This window comes from Gobius niger (genome assembly GCF_951799975.1).
Source record: "Gobius niger genome assembly, chromosome: 17".
NCBI classification, from domain to species: Eukaryota; Metazoa; Chordata; class Actinopteri; order Gobiiformes; family Gobiidae; genus Gobius; species Gobius niger.
The window spans coordinates 17,534,589-17,558,483 of record NC_136868.1 but is presented as its reverse complement, the minus strand read 5'-3'; the positions used below and the strand labels follow the sequence as shown (position 1 = coordinate 17,558,483).

The 23,895-nt window shown below is 41.6% G+C and overlaps 1 protein-coding gene across 1 annotated transcript in view; it reads left to right on the top strand.

Annotated features, from left to right (window-relative positions):
* LOC306976934 (uncharacterized protein) overlaps positions 1–23,895 on the top strand; it is a 38,101-nt gene that overhangs the window by 5,786 nt on the left and 8,420 nt on the right. Inside the window, exons 3-5 of the mRNA XM_079575064.1 lie at positions 245–390; positions 4,409–4,512; positions 22,867–23,006. Coding sequence (XP_079431190.1) covers positions 245–390; positions 4,409–4,498 — 236 coding nt within the window. The 3' untranslated portion in view covers positions 4,499–4,512; positions 22,867–23,006. The remainder of the gene's footprint in view (positions 1–244; positions 391–4,408; positions 4,513–22,866; positions 23,007–23,895) is intronic.

Sequence of the window (23,895 nt, the reverse complement as noted above, 5' to 3'; positions counted from 1 at the left end):
TTCTTATTCTGTGTCTGCATAACAAATGGGCCCAGCTTTGGTACCTGTTTCTAAATGTGTGCAAATTTAGAACTGACACATCCATCGTGCGCCTGTGCCTGTGCAGGACAAATCCCCCGACCCCATTTCATATATGCTGCTGCCAATTCCAATTTCTATCTTTCTCTGTGGCAACACGCTTCGAATCCCGAGTGTCCCGTCTCCAAATGACTGTGTGAGTTAGAGCCTCCATTTTCTTCCACAGACCAAATGCTCCACAAGAGGACCATTTGTAGCCCGGCGGTCACAGACTGGGGACAAGCCAGCTCCCCCGACTCTGGGCACATAAACCACGAGTGCCATAGGGCTGCTCCTGACCAGACCAGACCAGACCAGGAACAGTGTAACAAGGTGAAATTTTGATTTACAGTAAGAGTAAATACACTTCTTCTGTCTCACATAACAGGCTTCACCGACCTGCAGCGAATTTGTTTTTTTACAGGATGGGAGGGGAACATCAATCCCTAAGCCTAATCCTATCCCTATAAACTTAACCTTAACCCTTAAACTTTTCTTAGTTCTGGAAAAATGTTATGTCCTATATTGTAAAAGCACACATTTGTGAATAATTTTTGCATTGTGCGTCTAATTATAAAGCATTTTTGTTGATTGTGATCGAACAGGCTGTTGCTCACATTGTTGTGTCTGTATTGCTTCCTAAAAGTTGTGAAATGGGTTTACAAAGTAATTCCTACTGAGGTGTTAGAAATGTTCCTCATCATCCTGTGAAAAGAAAAAGGCAGGGACTGGCATCACCTACTGTAGATCAGTAAGTAAAAGCTAACTTCTAAAGCATGCCCCCTGCTGGCTGATGTCGACGTCTGCTTGAAAGGGGGTAATTAAGAGATAATAGGCTGGGGATGTTCGTCAGGGACCGGGTGATTAGTGATTCATTACATGAGCTTAGAATGAGCGAGAAGAGAGGAAGGATGTGGTCCGGTTTGCATGAGGGGGGCCATAGTGGAAGTGGCTGACAAATTACCAATGGATTTATCCTGGGTAATTAACTATCACCCAGGGAAGGGGCGGGAACACATTAATATTAACATAGTGTGTTGTGTTTAACATAATTGATGTTTAATTGGTGTCGATGGAAAAACTACAGCCTCTGTTTTAACGTCCTCATGTTCCCCATGTTCTGTTGCCTTAACATAAATGAAGTCTCTACAGTAGTTTTTACCAGAACATACCAGGTTCCATGCTGCTACATCACAAGAGCACCTAAAGCTCATAAAACATTCTCCTGATGCTCAACTTCACACAGACAATGCAGTGGCTTATGAAAAGATTTAGTTCAGAATTTGAAACTTATTTTTATCATTTCATTTGAATATAGCACTATAAACCCTTTTTGTATTGCCATGTACATAAATATTACAGCCTGCAACGTCATGAAAGTTCAGCAGATAAAACTGTCTATCTAGTATTTGACGGCCATAATTCCACAAAGTACAAAAGTCTGTATTTCCATGTTTCAAGTCCTACTAAAGCCAGCCTCCCGTCATGCAGTAATCCTCTCTGGTCCTATATCAGCCCCTCAAAGTAGCGCACACTTACATGAAGACTCTGATGTGCTCTGTCTGTTTTATCTGATTTAAAAGCACTTTGAAACAAGTCTTACAGAGACCAGGAGGCGTGCGAAAACTGCTCTCAATCTGCCAGGTAGAGCTCCCAACATCCAACATCTGCCTATTGTCGCTAAATCGTCTCAGCGCTTTAAAACATCTGTGGGTCATCTGGATTGGGGCATTTAGAGAATTGAGGCTCATCTTTGGGCTTAAGTCAGTGTTGAATTCCTCTTCAAAATCAGAGCTAACTCCGGCTCATTCATTAGACTAATGACAGCGTAACAGGGGCTGTATGTCAAGTCCTGTCATAACAGAGCTGGCTGTTTCATACATGGGTGAGCAGCAACAAGAACACACTGGACTGGTGCAGCTTTTCAACGTTTTGTAGCTACAGGGCAGTCCACTAAACCAGCTAAGCCATGCTCTGTCCATCCATAAGCTTTTTTATGAAATGGTCAGAAGGGATTGTTTCATTGTTGTTTTATAAGGACTTTAAACCTTATTCTTCTTAAATCCCTCTTTAAAGGACTTTGCCTTTTAGTTTGAGGCATATCCAGCATTAACCCGCTGGCTAAGCGTATGGTCTGACCAAAAGTAATAGCGTCACTGCCTTTTGTTGTTTTGTTGGAAATGTTTGAACATAAAGCAGTGTGGAGCATCTATAGTAGAGCACAGGAGTCTTGTCTAGGGTCTATTCCATGATCTATTTTCATTTGATGTAATTAATTATGTATTAAAGGGATATTTCAGGATTTTTGACATAGGGCCTCATTTCCTAGTAAATTCATGCAGTCCTTATATTTGAGGAGTTTAGTGGTGCTAGGCTAGTGCTAGGCTAGCCCCTGTCTATGGTATCTAGTAGCCTGCATTAAAAATCTCTTCAAAATCATGGGGTGGTCCTCCAAATGTTGCCATATCTGATTTGTTGAAAGCTCCTTTGTGAATTCCACAAATCCGGTAACATCAGATCACTCCACTGCTGCGTAGCTTGCAACCAGGAAGCTGCTCAAATAAAAGTTATTTTAAATGCAAAATGGTTATAGTTAAAAAATGATTCAGTCAACACAGACATTCATCATCAGTCTGGTGTTATAAGTGAGTTGCCTCAGGTGCACTGTGCTTGGGTCAGACTGTTTTTAATGCAGGCTACTAGTTACCATAGACATGCGCTAGCCTAGCACTAGCCTAGCACTAGCCTAGCACTAGCCTAGCACTAACCTAGCACCACTAAACTCTTCAAATATAAGGACTGCATGAATTTCAAAAATCCTGAAATATCCCTTAATAAAGGATACAATGCTCCACCTTTTTCCGGAGCAGGCAAATGCAATTTTCACCAACTTTTTTCCATTAAATTATGACCATCTCATTCCATATAAATAATATCACATGAAAAGACATGCTAATTCCAATTGATAAATGATATGCTCATAATTACTGCACAACAACAATAGGTGGGAGTATGATTTGTTCTTTCTGGGGTTACTTTTAGTTCAGCAGGCCTGCTCCCAGCCATTTGACTCTAATTACAGCATGGTAGAGGCCTCCGCAGAGATGGCAAGCTAGTGTAGAAATAAGTGCTTAAGAAATGACTGTGTGAGATGGCCCGAAGGCACAAGGCTCTCTGCTGGGACGCGGCGGTCGGCCACTTAACCTGGATACCTGCTAGCTTTAGTCCAACCAATCAGGACAAGTGAGGAGAAAATAGTTCAGGTGGACAATCTGACTGCCCAACTCAAGTGTTACAACAAAAAAAAAGACTAGAGCGCTCCATTGTACACGTCTTCAATCACCGTCAGTGGGAATAAAGGAGGGAGCGGTGTTGGATCCTAACAGAAAAGGATCCTTGCTGGGCCCAACTGCCCATGTAAGAGCGGGTCTGTGTGGGCTGTCAGATGGCGCAGTCTCTGTGTCAGATAATCCCTGCAGCACACAGCAACCACAGGGGGGGCACTCCAGGCCTGTGACTGAGACTCCGCTGATGGATATCTGCATGGATGTATTTGTTCCTAATGAGAGACGATTAGCAGCCCACTGAGCACACGCCACATGATAAAATAAACAAGAAAATTATTACATTTTAATGTCTAACAGAGCAGAAATAATAAAGAGTATTCATTTCAGATACAAGACAAATCAAAATAACAAAAAGCTGCAGTAACTGATTTATTTTCTTGTAGAAGAGTAAATTATTTTACTTTTGTTATTTATTTATTTATTGCAGGCCTACATTGTAAATGCAGCAAATAGTGAAAGAACAACAGACCATATGCATGTTAATGTCAACTGTTAATGTACATTTTTATCCATCACTATCGGGAAGTAAGTCTAAATCAATGTATTTCTATGGTGGTTCGCCCAGATTCACCCCTCTGTTTGACAAAGCTGTGCATGCACGACATGGGCATATAATTAATTTAAATAAACACCTCAGAATCAGTTTATGATCAACTAACACCAAGTTTTACGGCCTCAAAACTATCTGAAATATAAATGTAATAATTTGTGTACATGAATTATTATTCCCATGCATATTTATATCGGTCTATTTAACTGGCTAGACCTGAGTCACCTGATTATATTATTTCATAATTATTAGTATTATTGTATTTATTTTATTCAAAATCTTATGCCCCTGCTAAGTCCCTGCATGTTCCAAGCGTGGGCCTTGTCATTACTAGCAATAGTAGTGCGTCAGCTCTAACCCATTCAGATGTAAAGTGTCCTGTATACTTATGGATGATTATGGCAGGGATCATTTATGTTTCATTTATGTGTGTTTTTCTTTCCTCTTGCCTTAGGGCTCTTCCGCACACACACACACACACACGGTCTGCCACGCTGCACCCCGCAGAGCAGCCCCTGAGAGAAGATCGGACTCCGGCGCATGAATATGGATGAGGAGGTAACACTCAGGGGAGAGAATCTGATGACAGTGCAGGAAAAGACCGGGGCATCTACTGCAGGGATGTACGACTGCTCAGCCCTGCCACTGCTTTGATAAAGTGGCTGAATTCAAATGCGCGCGTGGGTGTGCTGCGTATAGACCGAGGAGCGCGTCCCGTCAGATGGATATGAATAATGGATTGATAGGCCCCCCCCCTCGCCCTTGTTGTTGTAGTAGTGGGTTGCGTGTGATGTGTTTAGCCTTGCCCAGCTGGCAGGGTCACAAGGGATGTTCACACATTATGTCCCAGTCCCATGAGATGTGTGGGTGCATGTTCCCTTTTCATCATCAATCAACACAGCAAACTGTTTAACACCAACAATGAGGCTGCTAAGAGGCCTCTCAGCTCATGCCAGAAGTGGTGATAATTACCTAAACATGAAGTTGTCACTCTCACTCCCATCTGGCCCCTTCGGTTCAGCTCGGGCCGGCGAGTGAGACGGACAGTAATTGGAGAGATTGATTCTAAAAGCGTTCTCATTTGACCTGCCCTTTGCCCATATGGGGGAGTGTTATTAAGCCTGATAAATGCCGTTGATGTGATTTCTTATGCTTTATGTCTATTCTCATCACCGTCAGCTCTTTCTTCACTGATCTGTGAGACAATACAGTGCACAAGGGTCAAATAGCTGTTTTCACAATAGGGTAATCTGAAAGTAACTTTTGCATGAAAATTTGATTGCACTCACACCCCAAGCCTAGTGGGTAAGGCTGCTGCACATGTACACGGAACAGTGTTCTGGCCTCTGTGTGGTTGGTGTGACTGCCCTGTCCATAAAGCAAGACTGAAATATGAAGTTGAACTGCTTGTGTGCACAGCATGTTTTACTACTGAACTTATTGCAGTCTTTTTGATTTATTGTAATTTCATTTCAATTCTGAACCCCTTGTGCAAGTGTTTGTAGAGTCAATGAAATAAATACATTATAATTAAATCGGATACTCAATGTCACTACAATGTTTCTACAAATGAAATACATTTATTAATATTAAACAAACCTTGTATTAGCCACTTCACCAAAATCACGCCACTGTTTGAACTTTGATCTGGGCATTTCAACATGCAATATGGTAGGTCAACAATATTTTAAAATCTTGCTTTTATTGGTGGGTTGCAGATTCTAGAATGTGATGATGTCACCAGACCCAGTGGGGGGCAGGAGCCAGTTTTTCCTATTAACAGCATTACACTTTAACAAGTTGTATCATAAATGTTTTTTTCAGATACATTAATTACAAAAATTAATATTAATATCAGTCACTGGGTGCATGATCTCTCTGCACAAGACCAAAAATGTCCTCAAAAACAAAATAATTATAACTCGATATAATATTATAGGCCTTTCGAACGCTGTGATGTCACCTGTAACCCAGCAATTGGAAGACACCAAGCAGTCACGACCTTTAATATACATATTTATAACTTTGAGACATGACGAGTGTAACCCTGAAAGTTAGAAATTATAAATATCTTCAATGGCCCAAATAATACAATAAATGTAATGTCAGCACGATATACAATTGTTGCCGGTGAGTTGAATTAGTTCTATAGGTCTGTAAGTGTACAACAGAGAAGCTCAACTTAATACAGTAAAAAGTTATACAAACATGTGTCATTACTCCTTGAATGTCTAACAGTACAGTCCTACAGTACCTCACACTGCATATTAGAGACTGATTTTTTTTCTTCCCCTGGAGTTGCATATAGCCTTGAAACACAGAAACTAATCCATGATATTGATCAGTGTGTTTCATATTGGCCCCGGTAATCCATCAAGCGAACAGTGTGGGATAGGCCTAATTTATATCATCTGAAAGGTGTAATCAAAGATGAATGAACCCCGGCGTGATAGAAATGTGCGCTGGGTCATAATTTATCCCACTGTGAGTAATGGTGGAAGAGGATAAGCAACAACATGGTGTAGCTTTATATTAAAGCGCATGTGTACCTCATGTTACCTGATACACTGCTCAGAAAGCTGCTGTTATTATGCAGTATTACTACTACTCAATACTCATATTTCATTTTTTTCCCCTGAAGCTACCCCTAACCCTAATAGTTGCAGAATAAAAAAAAAATCTGATAGCATATACAAATGTAGACCTACAATGTAAAATAAGATTATCCATATATATTCACCCCAATATATTTCACCATTAGTTGTCTGTATTAACTGTGTGATTAATTTATATTGCTCAACAACAAGCTCAAAATATGGCAGGGGTGACTCACTTGAAAGAGCAAGTTTCTGGTAAAGTCGAGAGGTAAATCAGCTGCAAATGTATGTGCAAAAAATATATATAAACGCTTCCCTTTAAAAAAAGCCACTTAAGAACCCCAACCCTTTAAATAAGGCCAAGTATAATCTGTTTCCTCCGTCGCGGTAGATCCAGTGGGGATTTGCAGAAACATTCGCCAGTGACACAGATCTACATAATCATTTTAAGTTTCTACCCGCTCCTTCCAATGATTCTCCTGCTGTCACTTTAGATACCGCTAAAACTGATTTGGGCTTCCTAATCTCCCAGTATTTCTTAGACTTTAAAAATCTCTAATATTATAAGGAGATTATTTCATTTATAATTGATTGAGTGCATTTGCCGGAGTGCCACTTCAAAGTTGCGGCATTAGGGATGCATTTAAGAAGGCTGGGCACTGGGATGGGGTGCAAGGTTGTGTTTGGGAGAGGGTGGCAGTTTGGGGCTTGGGAATGGAAGTGGCATAGGGATATAAGAGCGGCTTGTGTTTTTAGGCAGGGTGGCTGATGCAGATTTCCTTTTAAATGGGCTCTTGGGAAAGTGTCTCAAAAAGCCACAAGAGGACACCAGCCAATAGCCAGTTCAAGGCAGAGGTATCGCGTCAAGTCCTGTCCATTCTCTAAGAACACTTCAAGAAGATGATACCTTGGAGAAGTCTGCTCTACCTGTAAGAGACTTTTACCCAAATAACTTTTTAAAGCCACGCTGGACCCCAGAAGGCGCCTTTTGAAATCCCTCCTTAAGCTCTCTATTTGAATTTTGTCTGCGTATAGGTCTCTAAAATCTCGGCAGTCCAGATCGGAAATATATGGCTGCGTCTCCAAACTAGGACCAGCCTAAGGATCTTCATTAAGGGAAAGATATAGAGTCTTTAAAGTAAATCCCAGTGGAGCCAAAGAACAGGGGAGAGATATGGCCAATTGGGAGCTCAGGCCTATTGGAGTGCTTAGTTCTGACTAAATGAATCTTGACAGTGAGAAGGATGCTCTCGTCCTGCCCAGTATTGTGCCATGCTCCCAGCTGCTCCTATGTGCCCCCCAACATCCCTCTGCATTAGATACTCCCCTTCCCCCCAATCCACCACCAGCGCTGCCATGGCCCAACCAGATCATAATCCTCTTAACGCTGTGCCTTATTAACCACTCATCTAAATGACATGAAAGCAATGGGCTGCAGAGAGGGGAGGGGGAAAAAAGTAAATTATTTCCCCAGAAATAAAGTCCTGGCCTTTTCACCATACAGTACTTTGTATTTCACATTTCATTATGTGACAAGTGTATCTAAGTCTGCTCAGGGCTCAAGAGAAATGTATTTCAGAGCCCATCAGGCGCAGCAAATTTAAAGCAGGGTCCAATGTGCCCTTTGTGTATTGCATACACACACACCCATTAAAACGCACACGGCTAAATTGAATTCCAATTAAGTCACTTGCACAGTCGAATAAATGGATTCCTATTGAAGAAACTGTAAATGACTGATCCCACTCCCAGAGGAATCCTCTCATTAGGGGCCATTTCCTGAATTAACAGCTCCATTTGCCACCGCTTGGCTCATACAACCTGGTGAACCTCATGTCATAGCCACCACCACCAACCTAGATATTAATTCTCCGGCAACCATTTCGCCATTTGACCCACTTCTTGCTCCTGCCGTAACGGTAACTGAGGTTTGTCCCTCTGTGCATTGTCAGAGAGAGTCGCCTCATGCTTAGACCAGGAGAGAACATGGCAGTAATCCTTTTCTTTGCACTTAGCTCACGATACTGTGTTGGCAAGAATTGGACAGCGTCAATGACAACAATAACAGTAACATAGTAACGCGTCGATCCTGTATTTGTTGTCGTTTGTATCCCATAGAAGTTTGTGTTTGACTGGAGCCTATAATCAGAAACTAGGCTTGTTTTTTTGTCTTCATGGTCATTTAACAATATATCATGTTGGGCTGCTTGTGCAATTAATCAGAATTATACTTCGATTATTAACTACACTCAATAATTAAACCAATAACATAACTGAGAAAAATCTATAATCTTAATTTGTATTAATTATAATTACACATCCATTATATTATCCTTTACCTTTATATAAGGTCTGCAGAAATTGTAGACAAATTCAGGCGTATTCTCTTGTAGTGGCAAAATAGTGTTGCCTGACATGTGATTTTTATGTCAAAAGTCCTTCAGCATTCCTCTTCTGACACTTGTGTGTCTCCCAAGCCAGTGTGTGCACTGTATTATCAAGGCAGTGACAGAATCTCACACATCTGTTTTAACACACTTGGCTAAACTTAATATGGCAAAATTAATCTTCTTTTATATCAATAAAACATCTGGGAAACACCTGTTTTCCCCATAACTTTTGATATTTGATTGTGATCTGTGTTTTCAGATTTTTGATTATTTTACCATCATTTTGAGAGAAAAAAAGTCCCACGCATGGAGAGATAAGCCAGAAAAGTGGTTTAACAAGCTGTTCCCCTTGACTGTGGTGGACACCTCACTGCATGAAATAGAGCAGTGGTCTTTTTTTGAACCTGCTGAGATGAAATAGTGTTTGAATTTGCCTTTCCTTTTACCGCCCAATGTGAACACCGTGCTCCTGTTAGGCTGACTAAAGACACCATGTCCAGGGCTTTGTAAGGCCTGTTTGGTTTCCCCACATCTTGTTTTCTTGTGGCTCCACAGCTCTCTAAGTCCTTTTCAGGCAGTTTATGAGGGCCCGCCTCGTGGAGAGAAAGCTTTGGCCATGTTTGCTCGGGGAATAGTCGGCTGACAGGGTGCTAAAGGAGCATGTCAGAGCACGGGTCCCGAAGTGTTTGGGTAAAGAGAAGCCGCTACCTCTTGCCACTGAAGAATCCGCCCTTCTTCGGTAATCTGTCACACCTCCTTCTAAATAAAATGGCTCAGAGGTTTTCACACAAGTCCGTCAAGGTTAATATTTACCCCTGCCCTTGGGTCAACAGGGGAGCAACGGTCAGTTGACGAAGTGATGAAATATGGACAAACAGCTGGATTTATCAGCTAAGATGTAACCAAAGTTTCAGTCATAAAAGTAGGGTTACAAATATCTTGTAGCATTTTTTTTATTGCAATTAAAGTTGTAATTAACAATGAATGTTGGGGGTTAAGTTTTTTCTTTTTATGTGATACAACACCATGATGATAGGATATTTCTTTGTTTCCAGGAGATAGTATTCATCCTACAATAATTGCAGACGTTTTTTAATTATTAAAAGTGTAATTTCGATTAAATAGCGATTGATTTCCCTCCTCACTGTCCATGAACACGTGTGACGGGGGTGAGGATGTGATAGAAAAAGCGGCACAGAGAGTTTAGTGTGGCCTGTCTTGAGCTTAGTCCCGTTCTGGCGCAGGAGCTGCTCAGTTCCAGTGCTCCTCACATATTCAGATTTGGGCCGGGCTGCCATGTGGGCTCCTAGATACTACCCCCCCTCCCGGTTCTATTCAAGGACCACAAGGAGCCTCGGATGGCGTTAAAAAAGGAGATTAAGTTTCCTCTGGAGAGTAAATCTCCTTAAGGGGGTATCTGTGTGCCTCTCAGCTGCCCGGTCAGTGAGGGAGGCCTAGGGGAGCCTCCCTGTGAACTGCTCGGAGGTACAGGGGGCACCTAAAGCTGTTTGGGTGAGAATCTGCTGGGCACATTTGACTCTGGTACCAGGTTAGACCCAGCCTCACTGCTTTAGTGACCAATACCGTTTTACCAGGAGATGATTTTAATGCGTGACTTGCACTTTTAATCCTTCTCAGCTTGAAAACCTTTTAATGAATGGAGAATTTTGTGTGGTTTTGATTTTTCTTACATAAAGGAAATAGAGATGTGATGGGTTCATCAGATCAGAAATGGCCATTGATAATCAGATTTATGAGTATGGCGTTAATCAGATTTTAGTGCTGAAAAGAGTGAATCCATCCTTCAAAGGTCTTTGAATGTCCATTGAATCGAGAAAAGGACGGATTGCAAAAGCAAAAACCCTTACACATACCTTTAGTTGATCAGTAATACTGATGACTGCAGTGAATGGGAGAGAAATCTAATGACTTCTTGAGCTTCGGAGCTGGAAAAGCCTTATCTGTTCCATTCAGCAGCGCCTCTCCTGGGAAGTGTGGATCACTGTGCGCTGGGACTGTCAGGTCCTGCCAATAGCCGTAATGGGCCCTAATTCCACATTAATGCAGTCTAAATGAAGTGTCACAGAAGATTGATCTGCCCGGGGCGTTTCCGTGGTGGAGCTTGTTCTAGTGAGTGGGCGACGGGGCGGACACCTGGTTACCCCACGCTGCACTCCAAGGGCCATTACTGGGAGAGAGAAACACTGCACGTGCAAAAATAAATACACTGTAAAGTCCTAAATATGTCAAAACAGGTGTAATTTTTCTGATTTATGAAACTAAATTCCGGGATGTAGGCGGATGAAGCGGTTCAGTCTCCTAATATCGTTGTCTCAGTCTCGTGAACGCCTGAGTTTCGATGCACTCCTCGTCTTCTGTCGTCTGTTGTCTGACAGGTGCACAGGCCGGATAATGCTGCCAGTGGGAGACTTTGCAGGGAGCTTAAACACAACCAGTCCTCCCACTGTACATATCTAAGACCCCATTTTACTCCACTCCATTAAGAATTCTTGCTCACAGAAATAGGTTTGTACTCACTGTCAAGCCTACTGTGAGTTTCCCTCAGCAGAGTATTAGGCTAATCATGCGCTCATTCTACTTTGTATATTCTTGTGAAATGATAGTCTTTGGAGTGCTGCAGTGACTTCAGAGGGCCGTCATCAGGCCACGACATTTTAGTGTTTTCCAAAATCAAAGCTAAACCAGTTTGGAACCACTAATAGATGATTGAAGAAGTTAGGGTCACATAGTGAAATTAAAGACTGCTTGGTTGCTTTGTGTTACGGTACTTTTAAAAAAAATTTAACTTAATGAAACTTTTTGCCCCTTTTAATAAGGACATATAGGGTGTTTATTTCTCTTTCCAGGGAGATTTGGATTTTCTAGATGTGACTTTTAATGGCTGAGAGTGTGGCCTCTGGGCACATTAAGTTTTCATTTGAAGTTTTAAATCACATTGATTCAATCATTAATATTCACACACAAGCCCTACTCCGCTGGACACACTTCCATCACTTCAAACAGTTCTCCACACTTCATTTCCAACCTCGTAAATGGTTTAAATGCAGTGATGGCCATCTGTTTGTGTGTGTCTGATTGCCTGAGAAAATACATGCGTACTGCTGAACATTAAAGGCAGCGGGTCGTTGGATGAGCCTCCTAGGTGACCCAGAAGAGTGGAGCGAGTGTGTCGGTGTCACTTTGATTAAGTCTAATACCAGGCTTTTGGCACATGTGGTCAGGTTAATGAAACTCAGTCAGAAGGAGATCTTCCCTGGGTTCATCCCTGCCATGAAGCTGCGGGTGATGGGATGAGGTTCAGCAACTCGCTCATATTTCCCGAGCAACCCCCATCTCCAGCAATGGGACACTCTCAGTACTTAGTGCCAGCCCAGATATGGGCGTCAATTATGGCAGTTATAACACATTCTTATATAGTACACTATAGACAGGTGCATTACTATTATGATCACAATAAATGTTCTGGCAACAACAGCATTAAAACTGGCACTGGCCCAAACTCAAGTAACATTTCAACCAAACCACATTGTGCGTTTATAGTCGCCAGAATCTATCATCAGAACTGGCTGAAACACAATCATCAGTCATCTCTGGTCAATTTTTGCACAAAGTCGATTGACAAATACACTTTTCTTTGTTAAGATAATGTACAGATGCTAGTATCCCTTTGGCCTTTTCTTTTTTGCTGATTGAATATGTAATATTTCCTATGATTCGCCCTGAAGTAATTCTGAGTGTGACAAACTTAATAAGAAGTCAGAAAACAACAGTTAATGTTGTTGAGTGTTGATGCACTGTACTTTTAATAAGTTTCCTCAATGTAAGGCGACCTTTAGAAAGGCGCCAAGCAAACAAAAATGTATTATATCAATTCTTTATATCTTTTTATACTATGAATTTTGTGCAGGACATCAAAGTAACATTAAATTAATTATATAAAAAACAGATGCCATGTCTATCTAAAAACACAAACACACAATAAAATATACATCAAAATAAATTATTATAATATATTATTTTCTGTAGTTGTTTTTTTTTTCTAATTAAGAACCCGTATAAGGATATTTAATTTACTGCTTATAGTATATTCTCAATAGCACACTTTTTTTTTTTTCTTTAACCCCTAAAATTCTGTCAATGGTCTTTGGGGATTCCTAAGGTTATCGTCTTGACCCCAGTTCTCCAAACGGGTTACTCTTTGCTCTCTCATTCTCCGCTGACACAGAAGTAGGGCACACTGGAGAATAAGAAACACAATTGGGAGGCATCCTGTCGCTTTAAGAACGGGACCCATCTAATCTCTGCCATATCCACTCCAGACCCAGGATTTATAAATTTTCTCTTGCAATCTCAATTCTCAAAGCCGTCTTGATTTGGAGTGTATGTGTGTGTGTCAGTGTTTGGAAGTGTACAACTGGCAAGAGGAGGTAGTACTGGGGAGGGGGGTTGCGGTTTGTTTGTGCTGTCCTTTAGAAAAAGAGCTTATAGGTTCAGCAGAAGAAACGCGGGGAGCTAATGTGAAGATTTAGGACTTTCTCCGAGGCTTGGCCCCGTCTAAGCTCTGTTTGCTTGAGCCGTTTGTGGGGTCCTGCTCACACTAAACCAGGATTAATATTCCCCCCATATCCAACCAACCCAGACACCGACTCCACGGCCTCCTCGCGGTCCTCCACCCGCCCCATACAGCCCCCCTCGCAGCCCATGCCTTTTCTGGCCGTGATCGTCTCCATAGCCTAATCCAAGTCCGCTGCCTCTCATCGCGCGCTTTATCTCGTCTAAGTAAGCACCTTTCTCATGGATGCTTTCGGTGCGGGGAAGCAGCAGGAGGAGCGTAAATATGTTTTCTGCCGCCAAGACTTTTCACACTGTTCACTGACCTGTGTGCGCTGGTATTATCAGAGCCAGAGCTAAGCTTATAGCCAGGTTCACCGAGACCAGGGGAGACTAGATTTAACAGAACTTGATTGGTTTACAGACGCCTCACAATCAACATATAAGTGATGGTTGCTTACTGTAATAGGCAAGTCAAATTTCATGCAATATTGATGTAAATACAGAAAACATGTTTGGTTTTTCATTTAAACCCGAATGTGAAAGAGTGTGCCTGTATGGTGCCACCAAACTAAAAGAAATGATGCACTTTTATAACTGAGTCGAACCCAGTAAAACTAATAACTAACAGAAAAAAAACTGTCTATAGAATGGCCTCTTTTGTTCTTGCAGTGCCTAATTGTTTTGTTGCTGAGTTGTAACAAAAAGTCCAGAGATAGGACCTCACCTGCTTCTAATTGTGTACTGTAAGCAATATAACAGTGGATATATTGAGGTTGCACAATATATGTCAAAAAATATCATTGTTGCAATGTTAGGTGATGCAATATCCCTGTTGCAAGAAACCACAATGCATTTTAAAATCACAAAGTCACAAATCTGACCAAGATTTACGTGTTTTTTTGCTAATAGACTAAAACAACAGCACATGGTAACTTTAAAATGTGCAAATGTTCTGTTTTATATCATTTTCTAATTTACTTGATAAATAAGTTGATAAATAAAATCTTAGTCTTGTTTTTCATGGTATAGCTTAGATGTTTTTGCAATGTTCTAAGTTGTTTTGGAATATAATATTTTCTTTTCTCATATTGTGCAGCCCTAAACATCATACTGTACTATTATCTTATATTTATTTTATTTTCGATTTAGCAATAGCTCTCGTTGCTGTATTTTAGATGCCTCAGGATGCCAGTGCTGCTGCACACATCTCCTTGACTCTCAAACAAGATTGTAACTAAAGCTCAACTCCCAACTCTCTTTTTTGTTGTTGCCTTTTCTACTTTCTGACTCTGTCGCTCCCATCTGGATCAAGTCTGAGGAAAGAATAACAAATGCATTTAGAGCTGAGAGAAAAGGGATGATTTTGGCGCTAAACAGGCGGGCTAAACCCATTACCTAAGTGTTCTTTATCTTCCCATATGCTTTTGTTGCATAATCAGCTTTGTATCTTTCCAAATCCAGGATTGAGATAACAAACAAATGGATCAGCTCTATGTGTAGAATAAGAAAGCCTTTCTGCTGGCTCCTTCACTGTTTAGTACTATCCCCTGGAAAACTGTTCGGAAAAAGAAAATTAATTTACGTTTTGAATATTTCGGAGCAAAGCAAACGTCCAGTATTTGACCATTTCATGTCGAAGTAAGGGAAAGAAGAGGGGGTGGGGGTAAATCTGTAGCTCACAGATTTGCAATCTTTAGCCTTGATTCTTCTACATAAGAAAAGGAGGATTCTAGATTATCTCGAGCATTCAGCGCCAGGAGAGTTGAGGACTGACTGAACACATCGAGGACTTAAGATCCAACATGGCTGCACATAAGCCACTGACTTATCAGATTCACCTTTAGGTCGCCGTAATATTTGATCCTCATTGGTGATTTTCAGGCAATCTGAATTTTAACCATAACTTTTAAATTACAGAAAAAGTAAATAGTTTGTGGAGTTGTAGTTGAGTTCAACCAAAAAGCCTAAAGTATACAATTTACTGGATATTATTTGGATGAGATGCCTTCATTTGACTCAATCTTGTCAAATTATTTGGACTTCAGACTGGCACAAAAAGGTCACATTGTTAGTTTTGAAGATGACATAAAACACCTGTACCTTTATCGCTTCAACCACCAAAACCATCAATTATTTTAATGAACAAGACAAGACTTGAAAGAAGATATCATGTTTTTTCCTATTTCAACATTCTTTGCAGTTCGACAATACGATTGATGGGACTGTACAGTTAATCATCTTATTTATTTATGGATTCAGACACTTTATTTGACTCTGGAAGGACACCGCTCATATCTGGTCAGCCTCTTTCAAACTGTTGATAAATGACCCAACATTTCAAAAGGAACTTCCCCACACAAACAATGCGGCTGAAGTCAGAGGAAGTCATGATAAGTGTGCACGCCGCTGACCTCAATGAGCATTTCAGTTCAGTTCCCCGCGGGTAGACGGGCTCATCACCCCTTCTTGTTCTCCCATCAGCTTCAAGCACACCTCTTCGGGATACACTCTCCGCGCGCCCACACGCACACAGCCACGCATTCGCACGCGGCCTGGGAACGCCGCTCTATAATAGGCCTCATTTGTTATTGCCACGCTCCCTCGTCTCGTCCCCGCGGTTCAGCGAGTGCACCGCCAAAGCACGTCTTCCACCGCCAATGTCACACAATTACCTCTTAACTGCTCAAACAAATAGAGCGACCCGGCGAGTGACATCCAATCAAAACTGTCACAGGTGATTGAGTCTAGTCATCTCGGCGGCCCGCGCAGCTATACCTGTCAGGAGAGCGGGGCAAGGAGAAAAGGCGGAGGAATGTGATATCTGCTTTATAATAGACTACTAATAATGTATAAACAACTGCGCTCCCTTTTCGCGACGCTCATATTAAAGTTGTCCACAGTGCGCGTGATGCCCTCCTTTCTTTCCTCTCGAGACCGGAGAGGATGGAGTAATGATAGGAGCAAATGGCAGAGAGCAGATTGAAATTTCCATCCGCTCTGAACCATGCCGGCTCTGCTCCTGAAAAGACATTGGCTGCTAATGGGGTTAGATGGCACGCATGAGAGTTGGAGGCCTGAGTGATGTTAGCTGTTGATACTCAGAAAGCACAAAAAAAAACACAACACCGCTTTGAAGAGGAAAAAAACTCCCTACAGGTTTGGGCATACAATGATGCTCCCAAGATTCGCCCCAAACAACCTGGTTTGAACTTTGCGCTGGTGTGGAGAGACTGGAGGATCAAATGAGGAGAAGTGACAGAAATCAAGAAGAAGAAACGGGGGTTGAGCAAAGGGACATTAGGGACATGATGATGTTGTCAGAGGCTGATGTAAATTGGAGAATGACACAGACTACAGACACGGCTCGCTGCACGCCGCCGCAACACGCCGAGGCCATGACACTGACAAATGGAATATTTCAGACGACTTAATCAGAGGAAATGGGGTTTGGTCTGCAGGTGACACGGGTCCCGCTCCAGCGCTCACAAAAAGAAAACTGATTGCCTGCCTCCAAACCCCCGCAACCGTCGCTCCATTTCTCTGTCTGAGGACTGAGTCTCTTCGGTCCCCACTCCTCGCCCTCTGCTGTCGCTGCAGTCAAAGCGAGGGTTAGCACACGCAAGTGCTACAATTAGATTCACCCACTGATATACCCTGATGTGTTTACTGAAGTATTACCAGTAGTAGGGACAGTTTGTACCAGTTTCTCAATTCCTTTTTTCTATTCTCTATTTTTATTTATTTATTCAGTTTTAGTGTTATTAAAACTAAACTGGTGTATTTTTTTTCTCAAATTGTGTCTTTTTGTTTTAAAATTTGACATTGATGGGCACACAGATTCATCGGTTCTACTGCCTATAAGATTGTGGGTGTACTCCTTAGACAAGCTAGCTAAAACTCCCCATGTAGCCCATTTTGTAGCTACAGTCAACTATGACTTAACTACGTAATAAAGTGTTGTAAAAATGTAGTCCTGAAGAATGAACAGGAAAATTTATTCAACGATGAACTCTGTTTTGAATACGGATTGGACGATAAACAATAATATCGTTAATCGCGATAAAAAATGCGGCAATTAATCGATCGCCACATTTTCTTATTACTGTGATTATCGTGCTAGAAGATAATCGCTAAATCCATTAGACAACCAGTGCCGGTAACTTTACAGAGAGGGGGTACTTCACCATGGAGATGTGACTTCAGTCACCAGTATTTAAGGTTTCAGTAGGTTAGTTCCTCATCCAAATCCATTCTTTGATTACCCACTGCAGAAATAGCATTTTCTGTATCGAGCTGCTCATTAGCTGCATGTTTTGCATTGATGACAACAGTGTTGTTAGTCCAAAATGTTACACAGCTTGTAAATACTTTATGTCTCACTCAATATGACATTTCCAGCAGACTATGAAGAGGAATATTTGATAATTAATGATCATTTCTGCAGTTTGTGATTTTTTATTAAACCATAGACAAATATCGTGATATCGTTAATCACAATTATTTTGCCCAAGATAATCATGACCCCAAATTTCATCATCGTCCCATCCCTAGTTTTTAAGAGTTATTTTTCGCAGTTATAAAAGGCATAAAGAGATATTTTTTGATTGGTTTCGAGACGTCAAACTTGCTTTCACTTTTGTTTTTAACTGTTGAACAGAAAAATAACGACCAGGGCCCAGAATGTGAAATCTTTTAAGTCTTCTGTTCCAAGGACTTATTTAGTGACTTGGTGCCTGGAGTTCAGTAGCCCCTTGTTGTGTATGAATCAGAGCACGAGCCCGCTGCCCTGTCACAGCAGCTACAGATCAATGATAATTACCACCTTGACATGAGTACGCTTATTACTGAACAGGATCAGGGACAGGGCCCAGGCCTCGCTGACCGCAGGGCCCGATCGATAGTCCACAAATAATGACTCTCTTGGGCCCTAGATTGGACTTTGCCACTAAACAAGCCATTACAGCCGCACGCATGACAGCTTAGGTCTAGATATGCGTCCTAACTCTGCCGGTCCTGGAGGCTTCTCTGGTTTGGGCCGCCTCGCTTTGGCTCCCACACGCCTCAGTACTCAATCTTGTCACACAGTGTTATGGGCAGGCCAGACACTTGCCCCTGGCTTTGAGACGTGTTAACCAGAAGTGAGTGATTAGGGGAAGCATGCTGCTACTACACAATCTGTTCCTGTTACAACACATGCCACAGAAAAAGACCTTTGCTGTGTGACCTGATGATTGCCACTGAGTGGTGAGATCAAACATGGCTACATCCTTCAGTATACGCATACACACTCAACCCTGCACATCAATGCGTATACGTACGCTGATCCGTCTGTGGCAGCCCTCATCTGCTTTTTGCTTTGATTTTTTCACCACTTCCCACCTCCAGATCCCTTGTTTTTTTCTCCTTCTCTTCATTTAATCCGGTCATACCTGTAATCGGGCTGTGCGACAGGAAACTTCAGAGAATCAATTAGTCCACGCCTCATCCCGGAGCCAAGACGATTCCTCTCGACTTGAGCCGCAAACTCCTTCTATCAGGAGTCATTCTGGCTGCCTAACACCCGGGCTCCTCTCTCCTGAGCCGGGATAGGTTTGACTCTAAGCCTCTAAAACGTTGACAACCCAAAGCGCCTTTCTCTGTGCAAGCCCTAACCGTCTGCCTCACCCATGCCCCTTTTTACTCTTTTTCTCTAAGCGCTGTTGCCTTCTAAATAAAGACGGATTTGTTTTTTCTTCCCGGCAGACGGTGATAATGTACCGTTTCATCCACAATTAAATAAACATTTCTTAAAGGAAAAAAGAAAAACTCCAAAAAGTTCGATAAGAATTGAGTGGCCTTCTTTTGTCCTGGAGAAGTTAGCCACTGCTGTACAGTGGACACTGCGGTGTTGTTTTGAAATATGGACGCATGCTACAAAGGCAATTGAAAAACATGGACTATGCTGGCACTTCTGTGGGCCCTCGGAGTGGAGTCTGGAACAAACAGAACATTGAGGGGTCAGATTTAATCCTCCGCCCCTGCCTTTTGTATTCAGATTAAAGACTAAGAAGGATTTGCAGAAGCCTGGAGTCTCTTGTTAAAAGACGGTGTTCTCCACTTAACCTGCAATTTACCTGTCACTTAAGCCAGCTGCGGCGATCCAACACACCTCTGCACGTAAAAGGAGATTCTGGTGTGTGTGTTTTATCCGCTTTGAGCTAATGAAAGTGGTATATTAAATTCCCTGGCAGATGCAGATTAAAGCCGTGGCACTTTGTGAAAGACAGGTAAGAAATAATCACTCAAAATACTCCAAATACAACCACTTCTTTGCGCAGGTGTCTGCCTGTAATAAACACGAAATAACTTGTTGACCAGTTGGGAGTGCTGTGATGAGGTTGTGTACTCTCTGGAGGGCAGTGAACAGAGATGCCTTCAGGATACAGAGTCGAGTGCTTTGGTTTGATTTGTACTGTTGAACCTTTCTCATCCTATAGTAAAAAAAAAAAAAGACTCTTTATGTGGCACCCGACATTCTTTTTCTTTTCTATAACCCTCTCAGTGAAGCCAAATTCATTTGCCCCAAACCAAAGTCCAGGGAACGAGTACAGCTATTACTTTGCCCCATTCCACAAAAGCCATAATGCCCCTCTAAATCTTCTCTGACCAGAGCGGGACAGGCCCATAGCAGCACTAAAGTGGACCACTCCCAACAACAGGAGTAATTGGAGATACTGTGTGTTGAGACATTATCAGTCAATCATTGGTTGCCAACACTGAGGCCTCTCCTTGCATTCTTTTCCTGAGTAGATGCCCGGCAAACAAACACATGGCCCATATGGGAGCTTTACGCAAGTCTTTGATATGCCCCTTAATCTCCACTTAACTATCCCCACTGGTTTTAACATCCTTGCGCATTAGCCTATGTCTTATAACTTAAGAGTTTATCGTTGCGCCGCTATATTTAGACGCCCTTTCTCCTCAGAGTCTCAAAGGCAGCTTGGAAAGGAAAGGAGCGTGCTAAATTGTAAACCTTCACCAACATAACAAAAGGATATGAAAATTTGTCCTTTGTTTTACGGATCTCTTTGCCATTGAGCCATAACAGATTAAAACAATTGGAAAGCGATATCTTTGTGTGGATGGGAGATTTAAATTAAAGGAAACTTTTGTAGGAATCAAGTGCTTAGAAATAAGTGGCCTAAACAAGAGCCTGCATAGAGCCTTCTGATCGACTTTCCCCTCTTTCTCTCTGGCATTTCTTTGCTATCAAACAAACCCGCTTCCTTTTGACGTCCCCAGACAGGTTTGCTTTTTATTCTGCCAGGGGTCCACCTGTATGGCTTCACATCAGACCCATCCCCTGTGGGCTCCTGTGTTAAATTCCAAACTTAAAACCCATTACCGAGCTATCAGCCCGCTCATAATGCTGTCTAACCACCTCATTTCCCTAAGTGTCAGCCCCCGTCCTTCACCGGGGGGGGCTCAGTCTGTCAGCCCGGCCCGGCCAGCGTGTGTATGTGTCCAAGAGTGTCCCATCAGCACCGCTGTCCCGCCTCCGCCCTCACCTCCTCCTCTATCTGGGGCCTGTCCTCCATCAGAGGCAGGATACAACACTCAATCTGTGGAAATATGTCAAGCCTAAAGTGACTGGGGACACAGGGGGTAAGAGACTTTGGAATGAAAGTGCTGGGTATTTCATTTACCATATCCACTCTATTAGGCAGAGCGGCACAGTCAATCAAGGGCCTACCCGTTTTTTTTTTTTGAGACAGGGGAGCGAATTGGGACACTGGGGCAAATGGCTGTCGGTCATGGCATGGATATAGCAGTGACAGCCTCTGGATCAGTTTGAAGAGTTGTAAAAATGGATTATTACATTGAACGTCCTTGTTAAGGGGAGGTTGAACTGAGCATGTGCGGGAAAGCGAAGTAAGCCAAAAAGCTGGAGGTGACTGTGAATGCAGGTGCAGTGTCCTGTCTGCTAAGGGCCTCTTCACCCTATGCGGATATCCCAGCGTACCTCTCCGCAGAATGATTTGGTAAATATGGAAAGGGGCCCCTAGGCCACACAGGCCCGGACCCCTCTTTAGGAGTGGATAATTGACTCCTTTCCCTTCCTTGATAATTCATAGCTTGCATATGCCAGCTAATACATCAGCTGCAAACTGCTCTGGCCCCCGTCTTCTCCCCTGACACACGCACACACAGCACCCAGAGGAATGAGCCTCAGACCGGGCAGAAAAAATGGGGATGACAAATGGAAGCACTTCTAGATCTATGAATGAATTATGTCTTCTAAATACCTTGAGCAGAGGCAACTGTCAGCCGTCGTCTATACTAATCTGGGACAAAATATGACCAACTCCGCATTAAAAAAGCAGAGCGGGGCTGCGAGAGAATGAGGCGAGAAATGAACAAGCAATCAGGCCATTAAATTGAGGTGTCTGATTCAGCTTTGGTGGACATTTGCACATTTATCATAAAATGAAAATATACTCCTCCCCCGCTTTGTCATTATAATGCAGAGTCCTCCATTGAAATAGATTAGGATTATAGCAACTGGACAGAGAAATCATTAGTTTTACAATGGCCAAGTCAGCACTCGTCATTAGTAATGAAATGCATGCCTTAAATGCATAAAGACCATATTGTCATGAAAAAAACTTTTAGCAAAAAATCATTAAGTAAAAAATCATTTTGAACAATTCTGATATTTATGTTAGTTAAGATTAGAATTGTAGAGTTTACTGTATGTATCAAAAGGTTTTGGGAACATATGAGTGAGCAAACCACCTCCATCAAAATGTTATTCATATATTTTTTTTCTCTAGTTAAAGTTTTGAATATTTTTTTGTCAATAAATTTGCTACAATGGGTTTAAAATATATATGGCTTTAATATATATATATATATATACAGTGGGGAAAAAAAGTATTTGGCCAAAATCCAATAGAATGTCTATGTGAAACTGACCAAATACTTTTTTTCCCCACTGTATATGTGTGTGTGTGTATATATATATATATATATATATATATATATATATATAATTATTATTATATATATTTTTTTTTTTAAGTAGGACAATCACGGAAAGAATATAATTTTGTTCACAATTTAGTCACTTTTGGTCTTGGAAATTGTGTAAAAAATCTTGAAACAAATGAATGTGAAGGTGCCTTCATCAATGCTTTAATTTAAAAGTTTGTAGAGTTTGTGTAAAGGCATGTTCATAATGCTGGTGTATATGAGTGTATAGAGAAAGTAGTGCCTGCACACTGAGGTCAAAGACATGCTAACCTTGCTATTGTTCTATCTGCTGGTTATCTGCTGTGCCGTGTCTTACCTTTGGGAAATGTATTTTTCAGGCTGAGGTTGGAGATGACCCCGGCGGTGGTTTGGGGCCACAGGAGGATCATTGCATCCCTCTGAAAGGCAAAGTAAAGCACAAGGACAGCAGGCATAGGCCAACTTCTGCAATGGGACTCGGGCCTACGAGAAGGCCGAGGTAGGTTTATGTGTGAAGATATATGAGCATGATACGCTTAAAGTGCGTGACTTTTTGTTTGAAAAATAGCAATAGTGTTCAGACATTGTAAAAGTCATTGGTCATGACTGTTATTTATTAGGGTCCTTTAAGTGTTAGATAATAATAATAATAATAATATGTATGTTGTCTAGTATCTTTTATCTGTGCTCATAGTCAGGTCATTATTCTAAAAATTATCTTATCTTTGTTATACTTTATGAACTTTATGCTTTATTATGATACTTTAAAGTCTAAATCACTCATTTTCTTTTAAGCATCCATTTTGAAAGGGGTACACATTAGATTTGGACGAGGGCATGAATACAATTTGGGATGACATGAAAACACTAATCTGATGGAGCGTTTGAAAGTTGCACTTTTACTCTTCAGGATAAGACTGCCACCTAGTGTTTGCCCATAGTGAAGGACTTGAATTAATGTTCAGTTTGTAGAACTGCAATAAACTACATCTTTGCGGCATTTCCACGTCATAATGTGTTAATATAAAAATGTAGACAGTTGCCGTTTTTCTTTTTTAAGTTTAGATAGATGTTCTGTTGATCTTGTGTTGAAATGATTATACTGACCACATGGGGCTCCACATTCATATTGCCTGTAGCCTTTTATCTACACCTCTATTATCTAAATGAAGCTCTTTAAATGGTCATCTGTCAAACGTGACATTTTGCTCATTTTGTCATTAATTAGATCATTTTTGCACTATAATGCGTTTCCTTAGTCTCTCTGACTCATTTATCTGAAAAGCTATAATCCTTGCATTACTCACATCATGTTAACAAATTATCAGCCCTTTCAATTACTGGGATATTATGTACTTTCCAATTAACAAAGATCAATAGAATTGGCA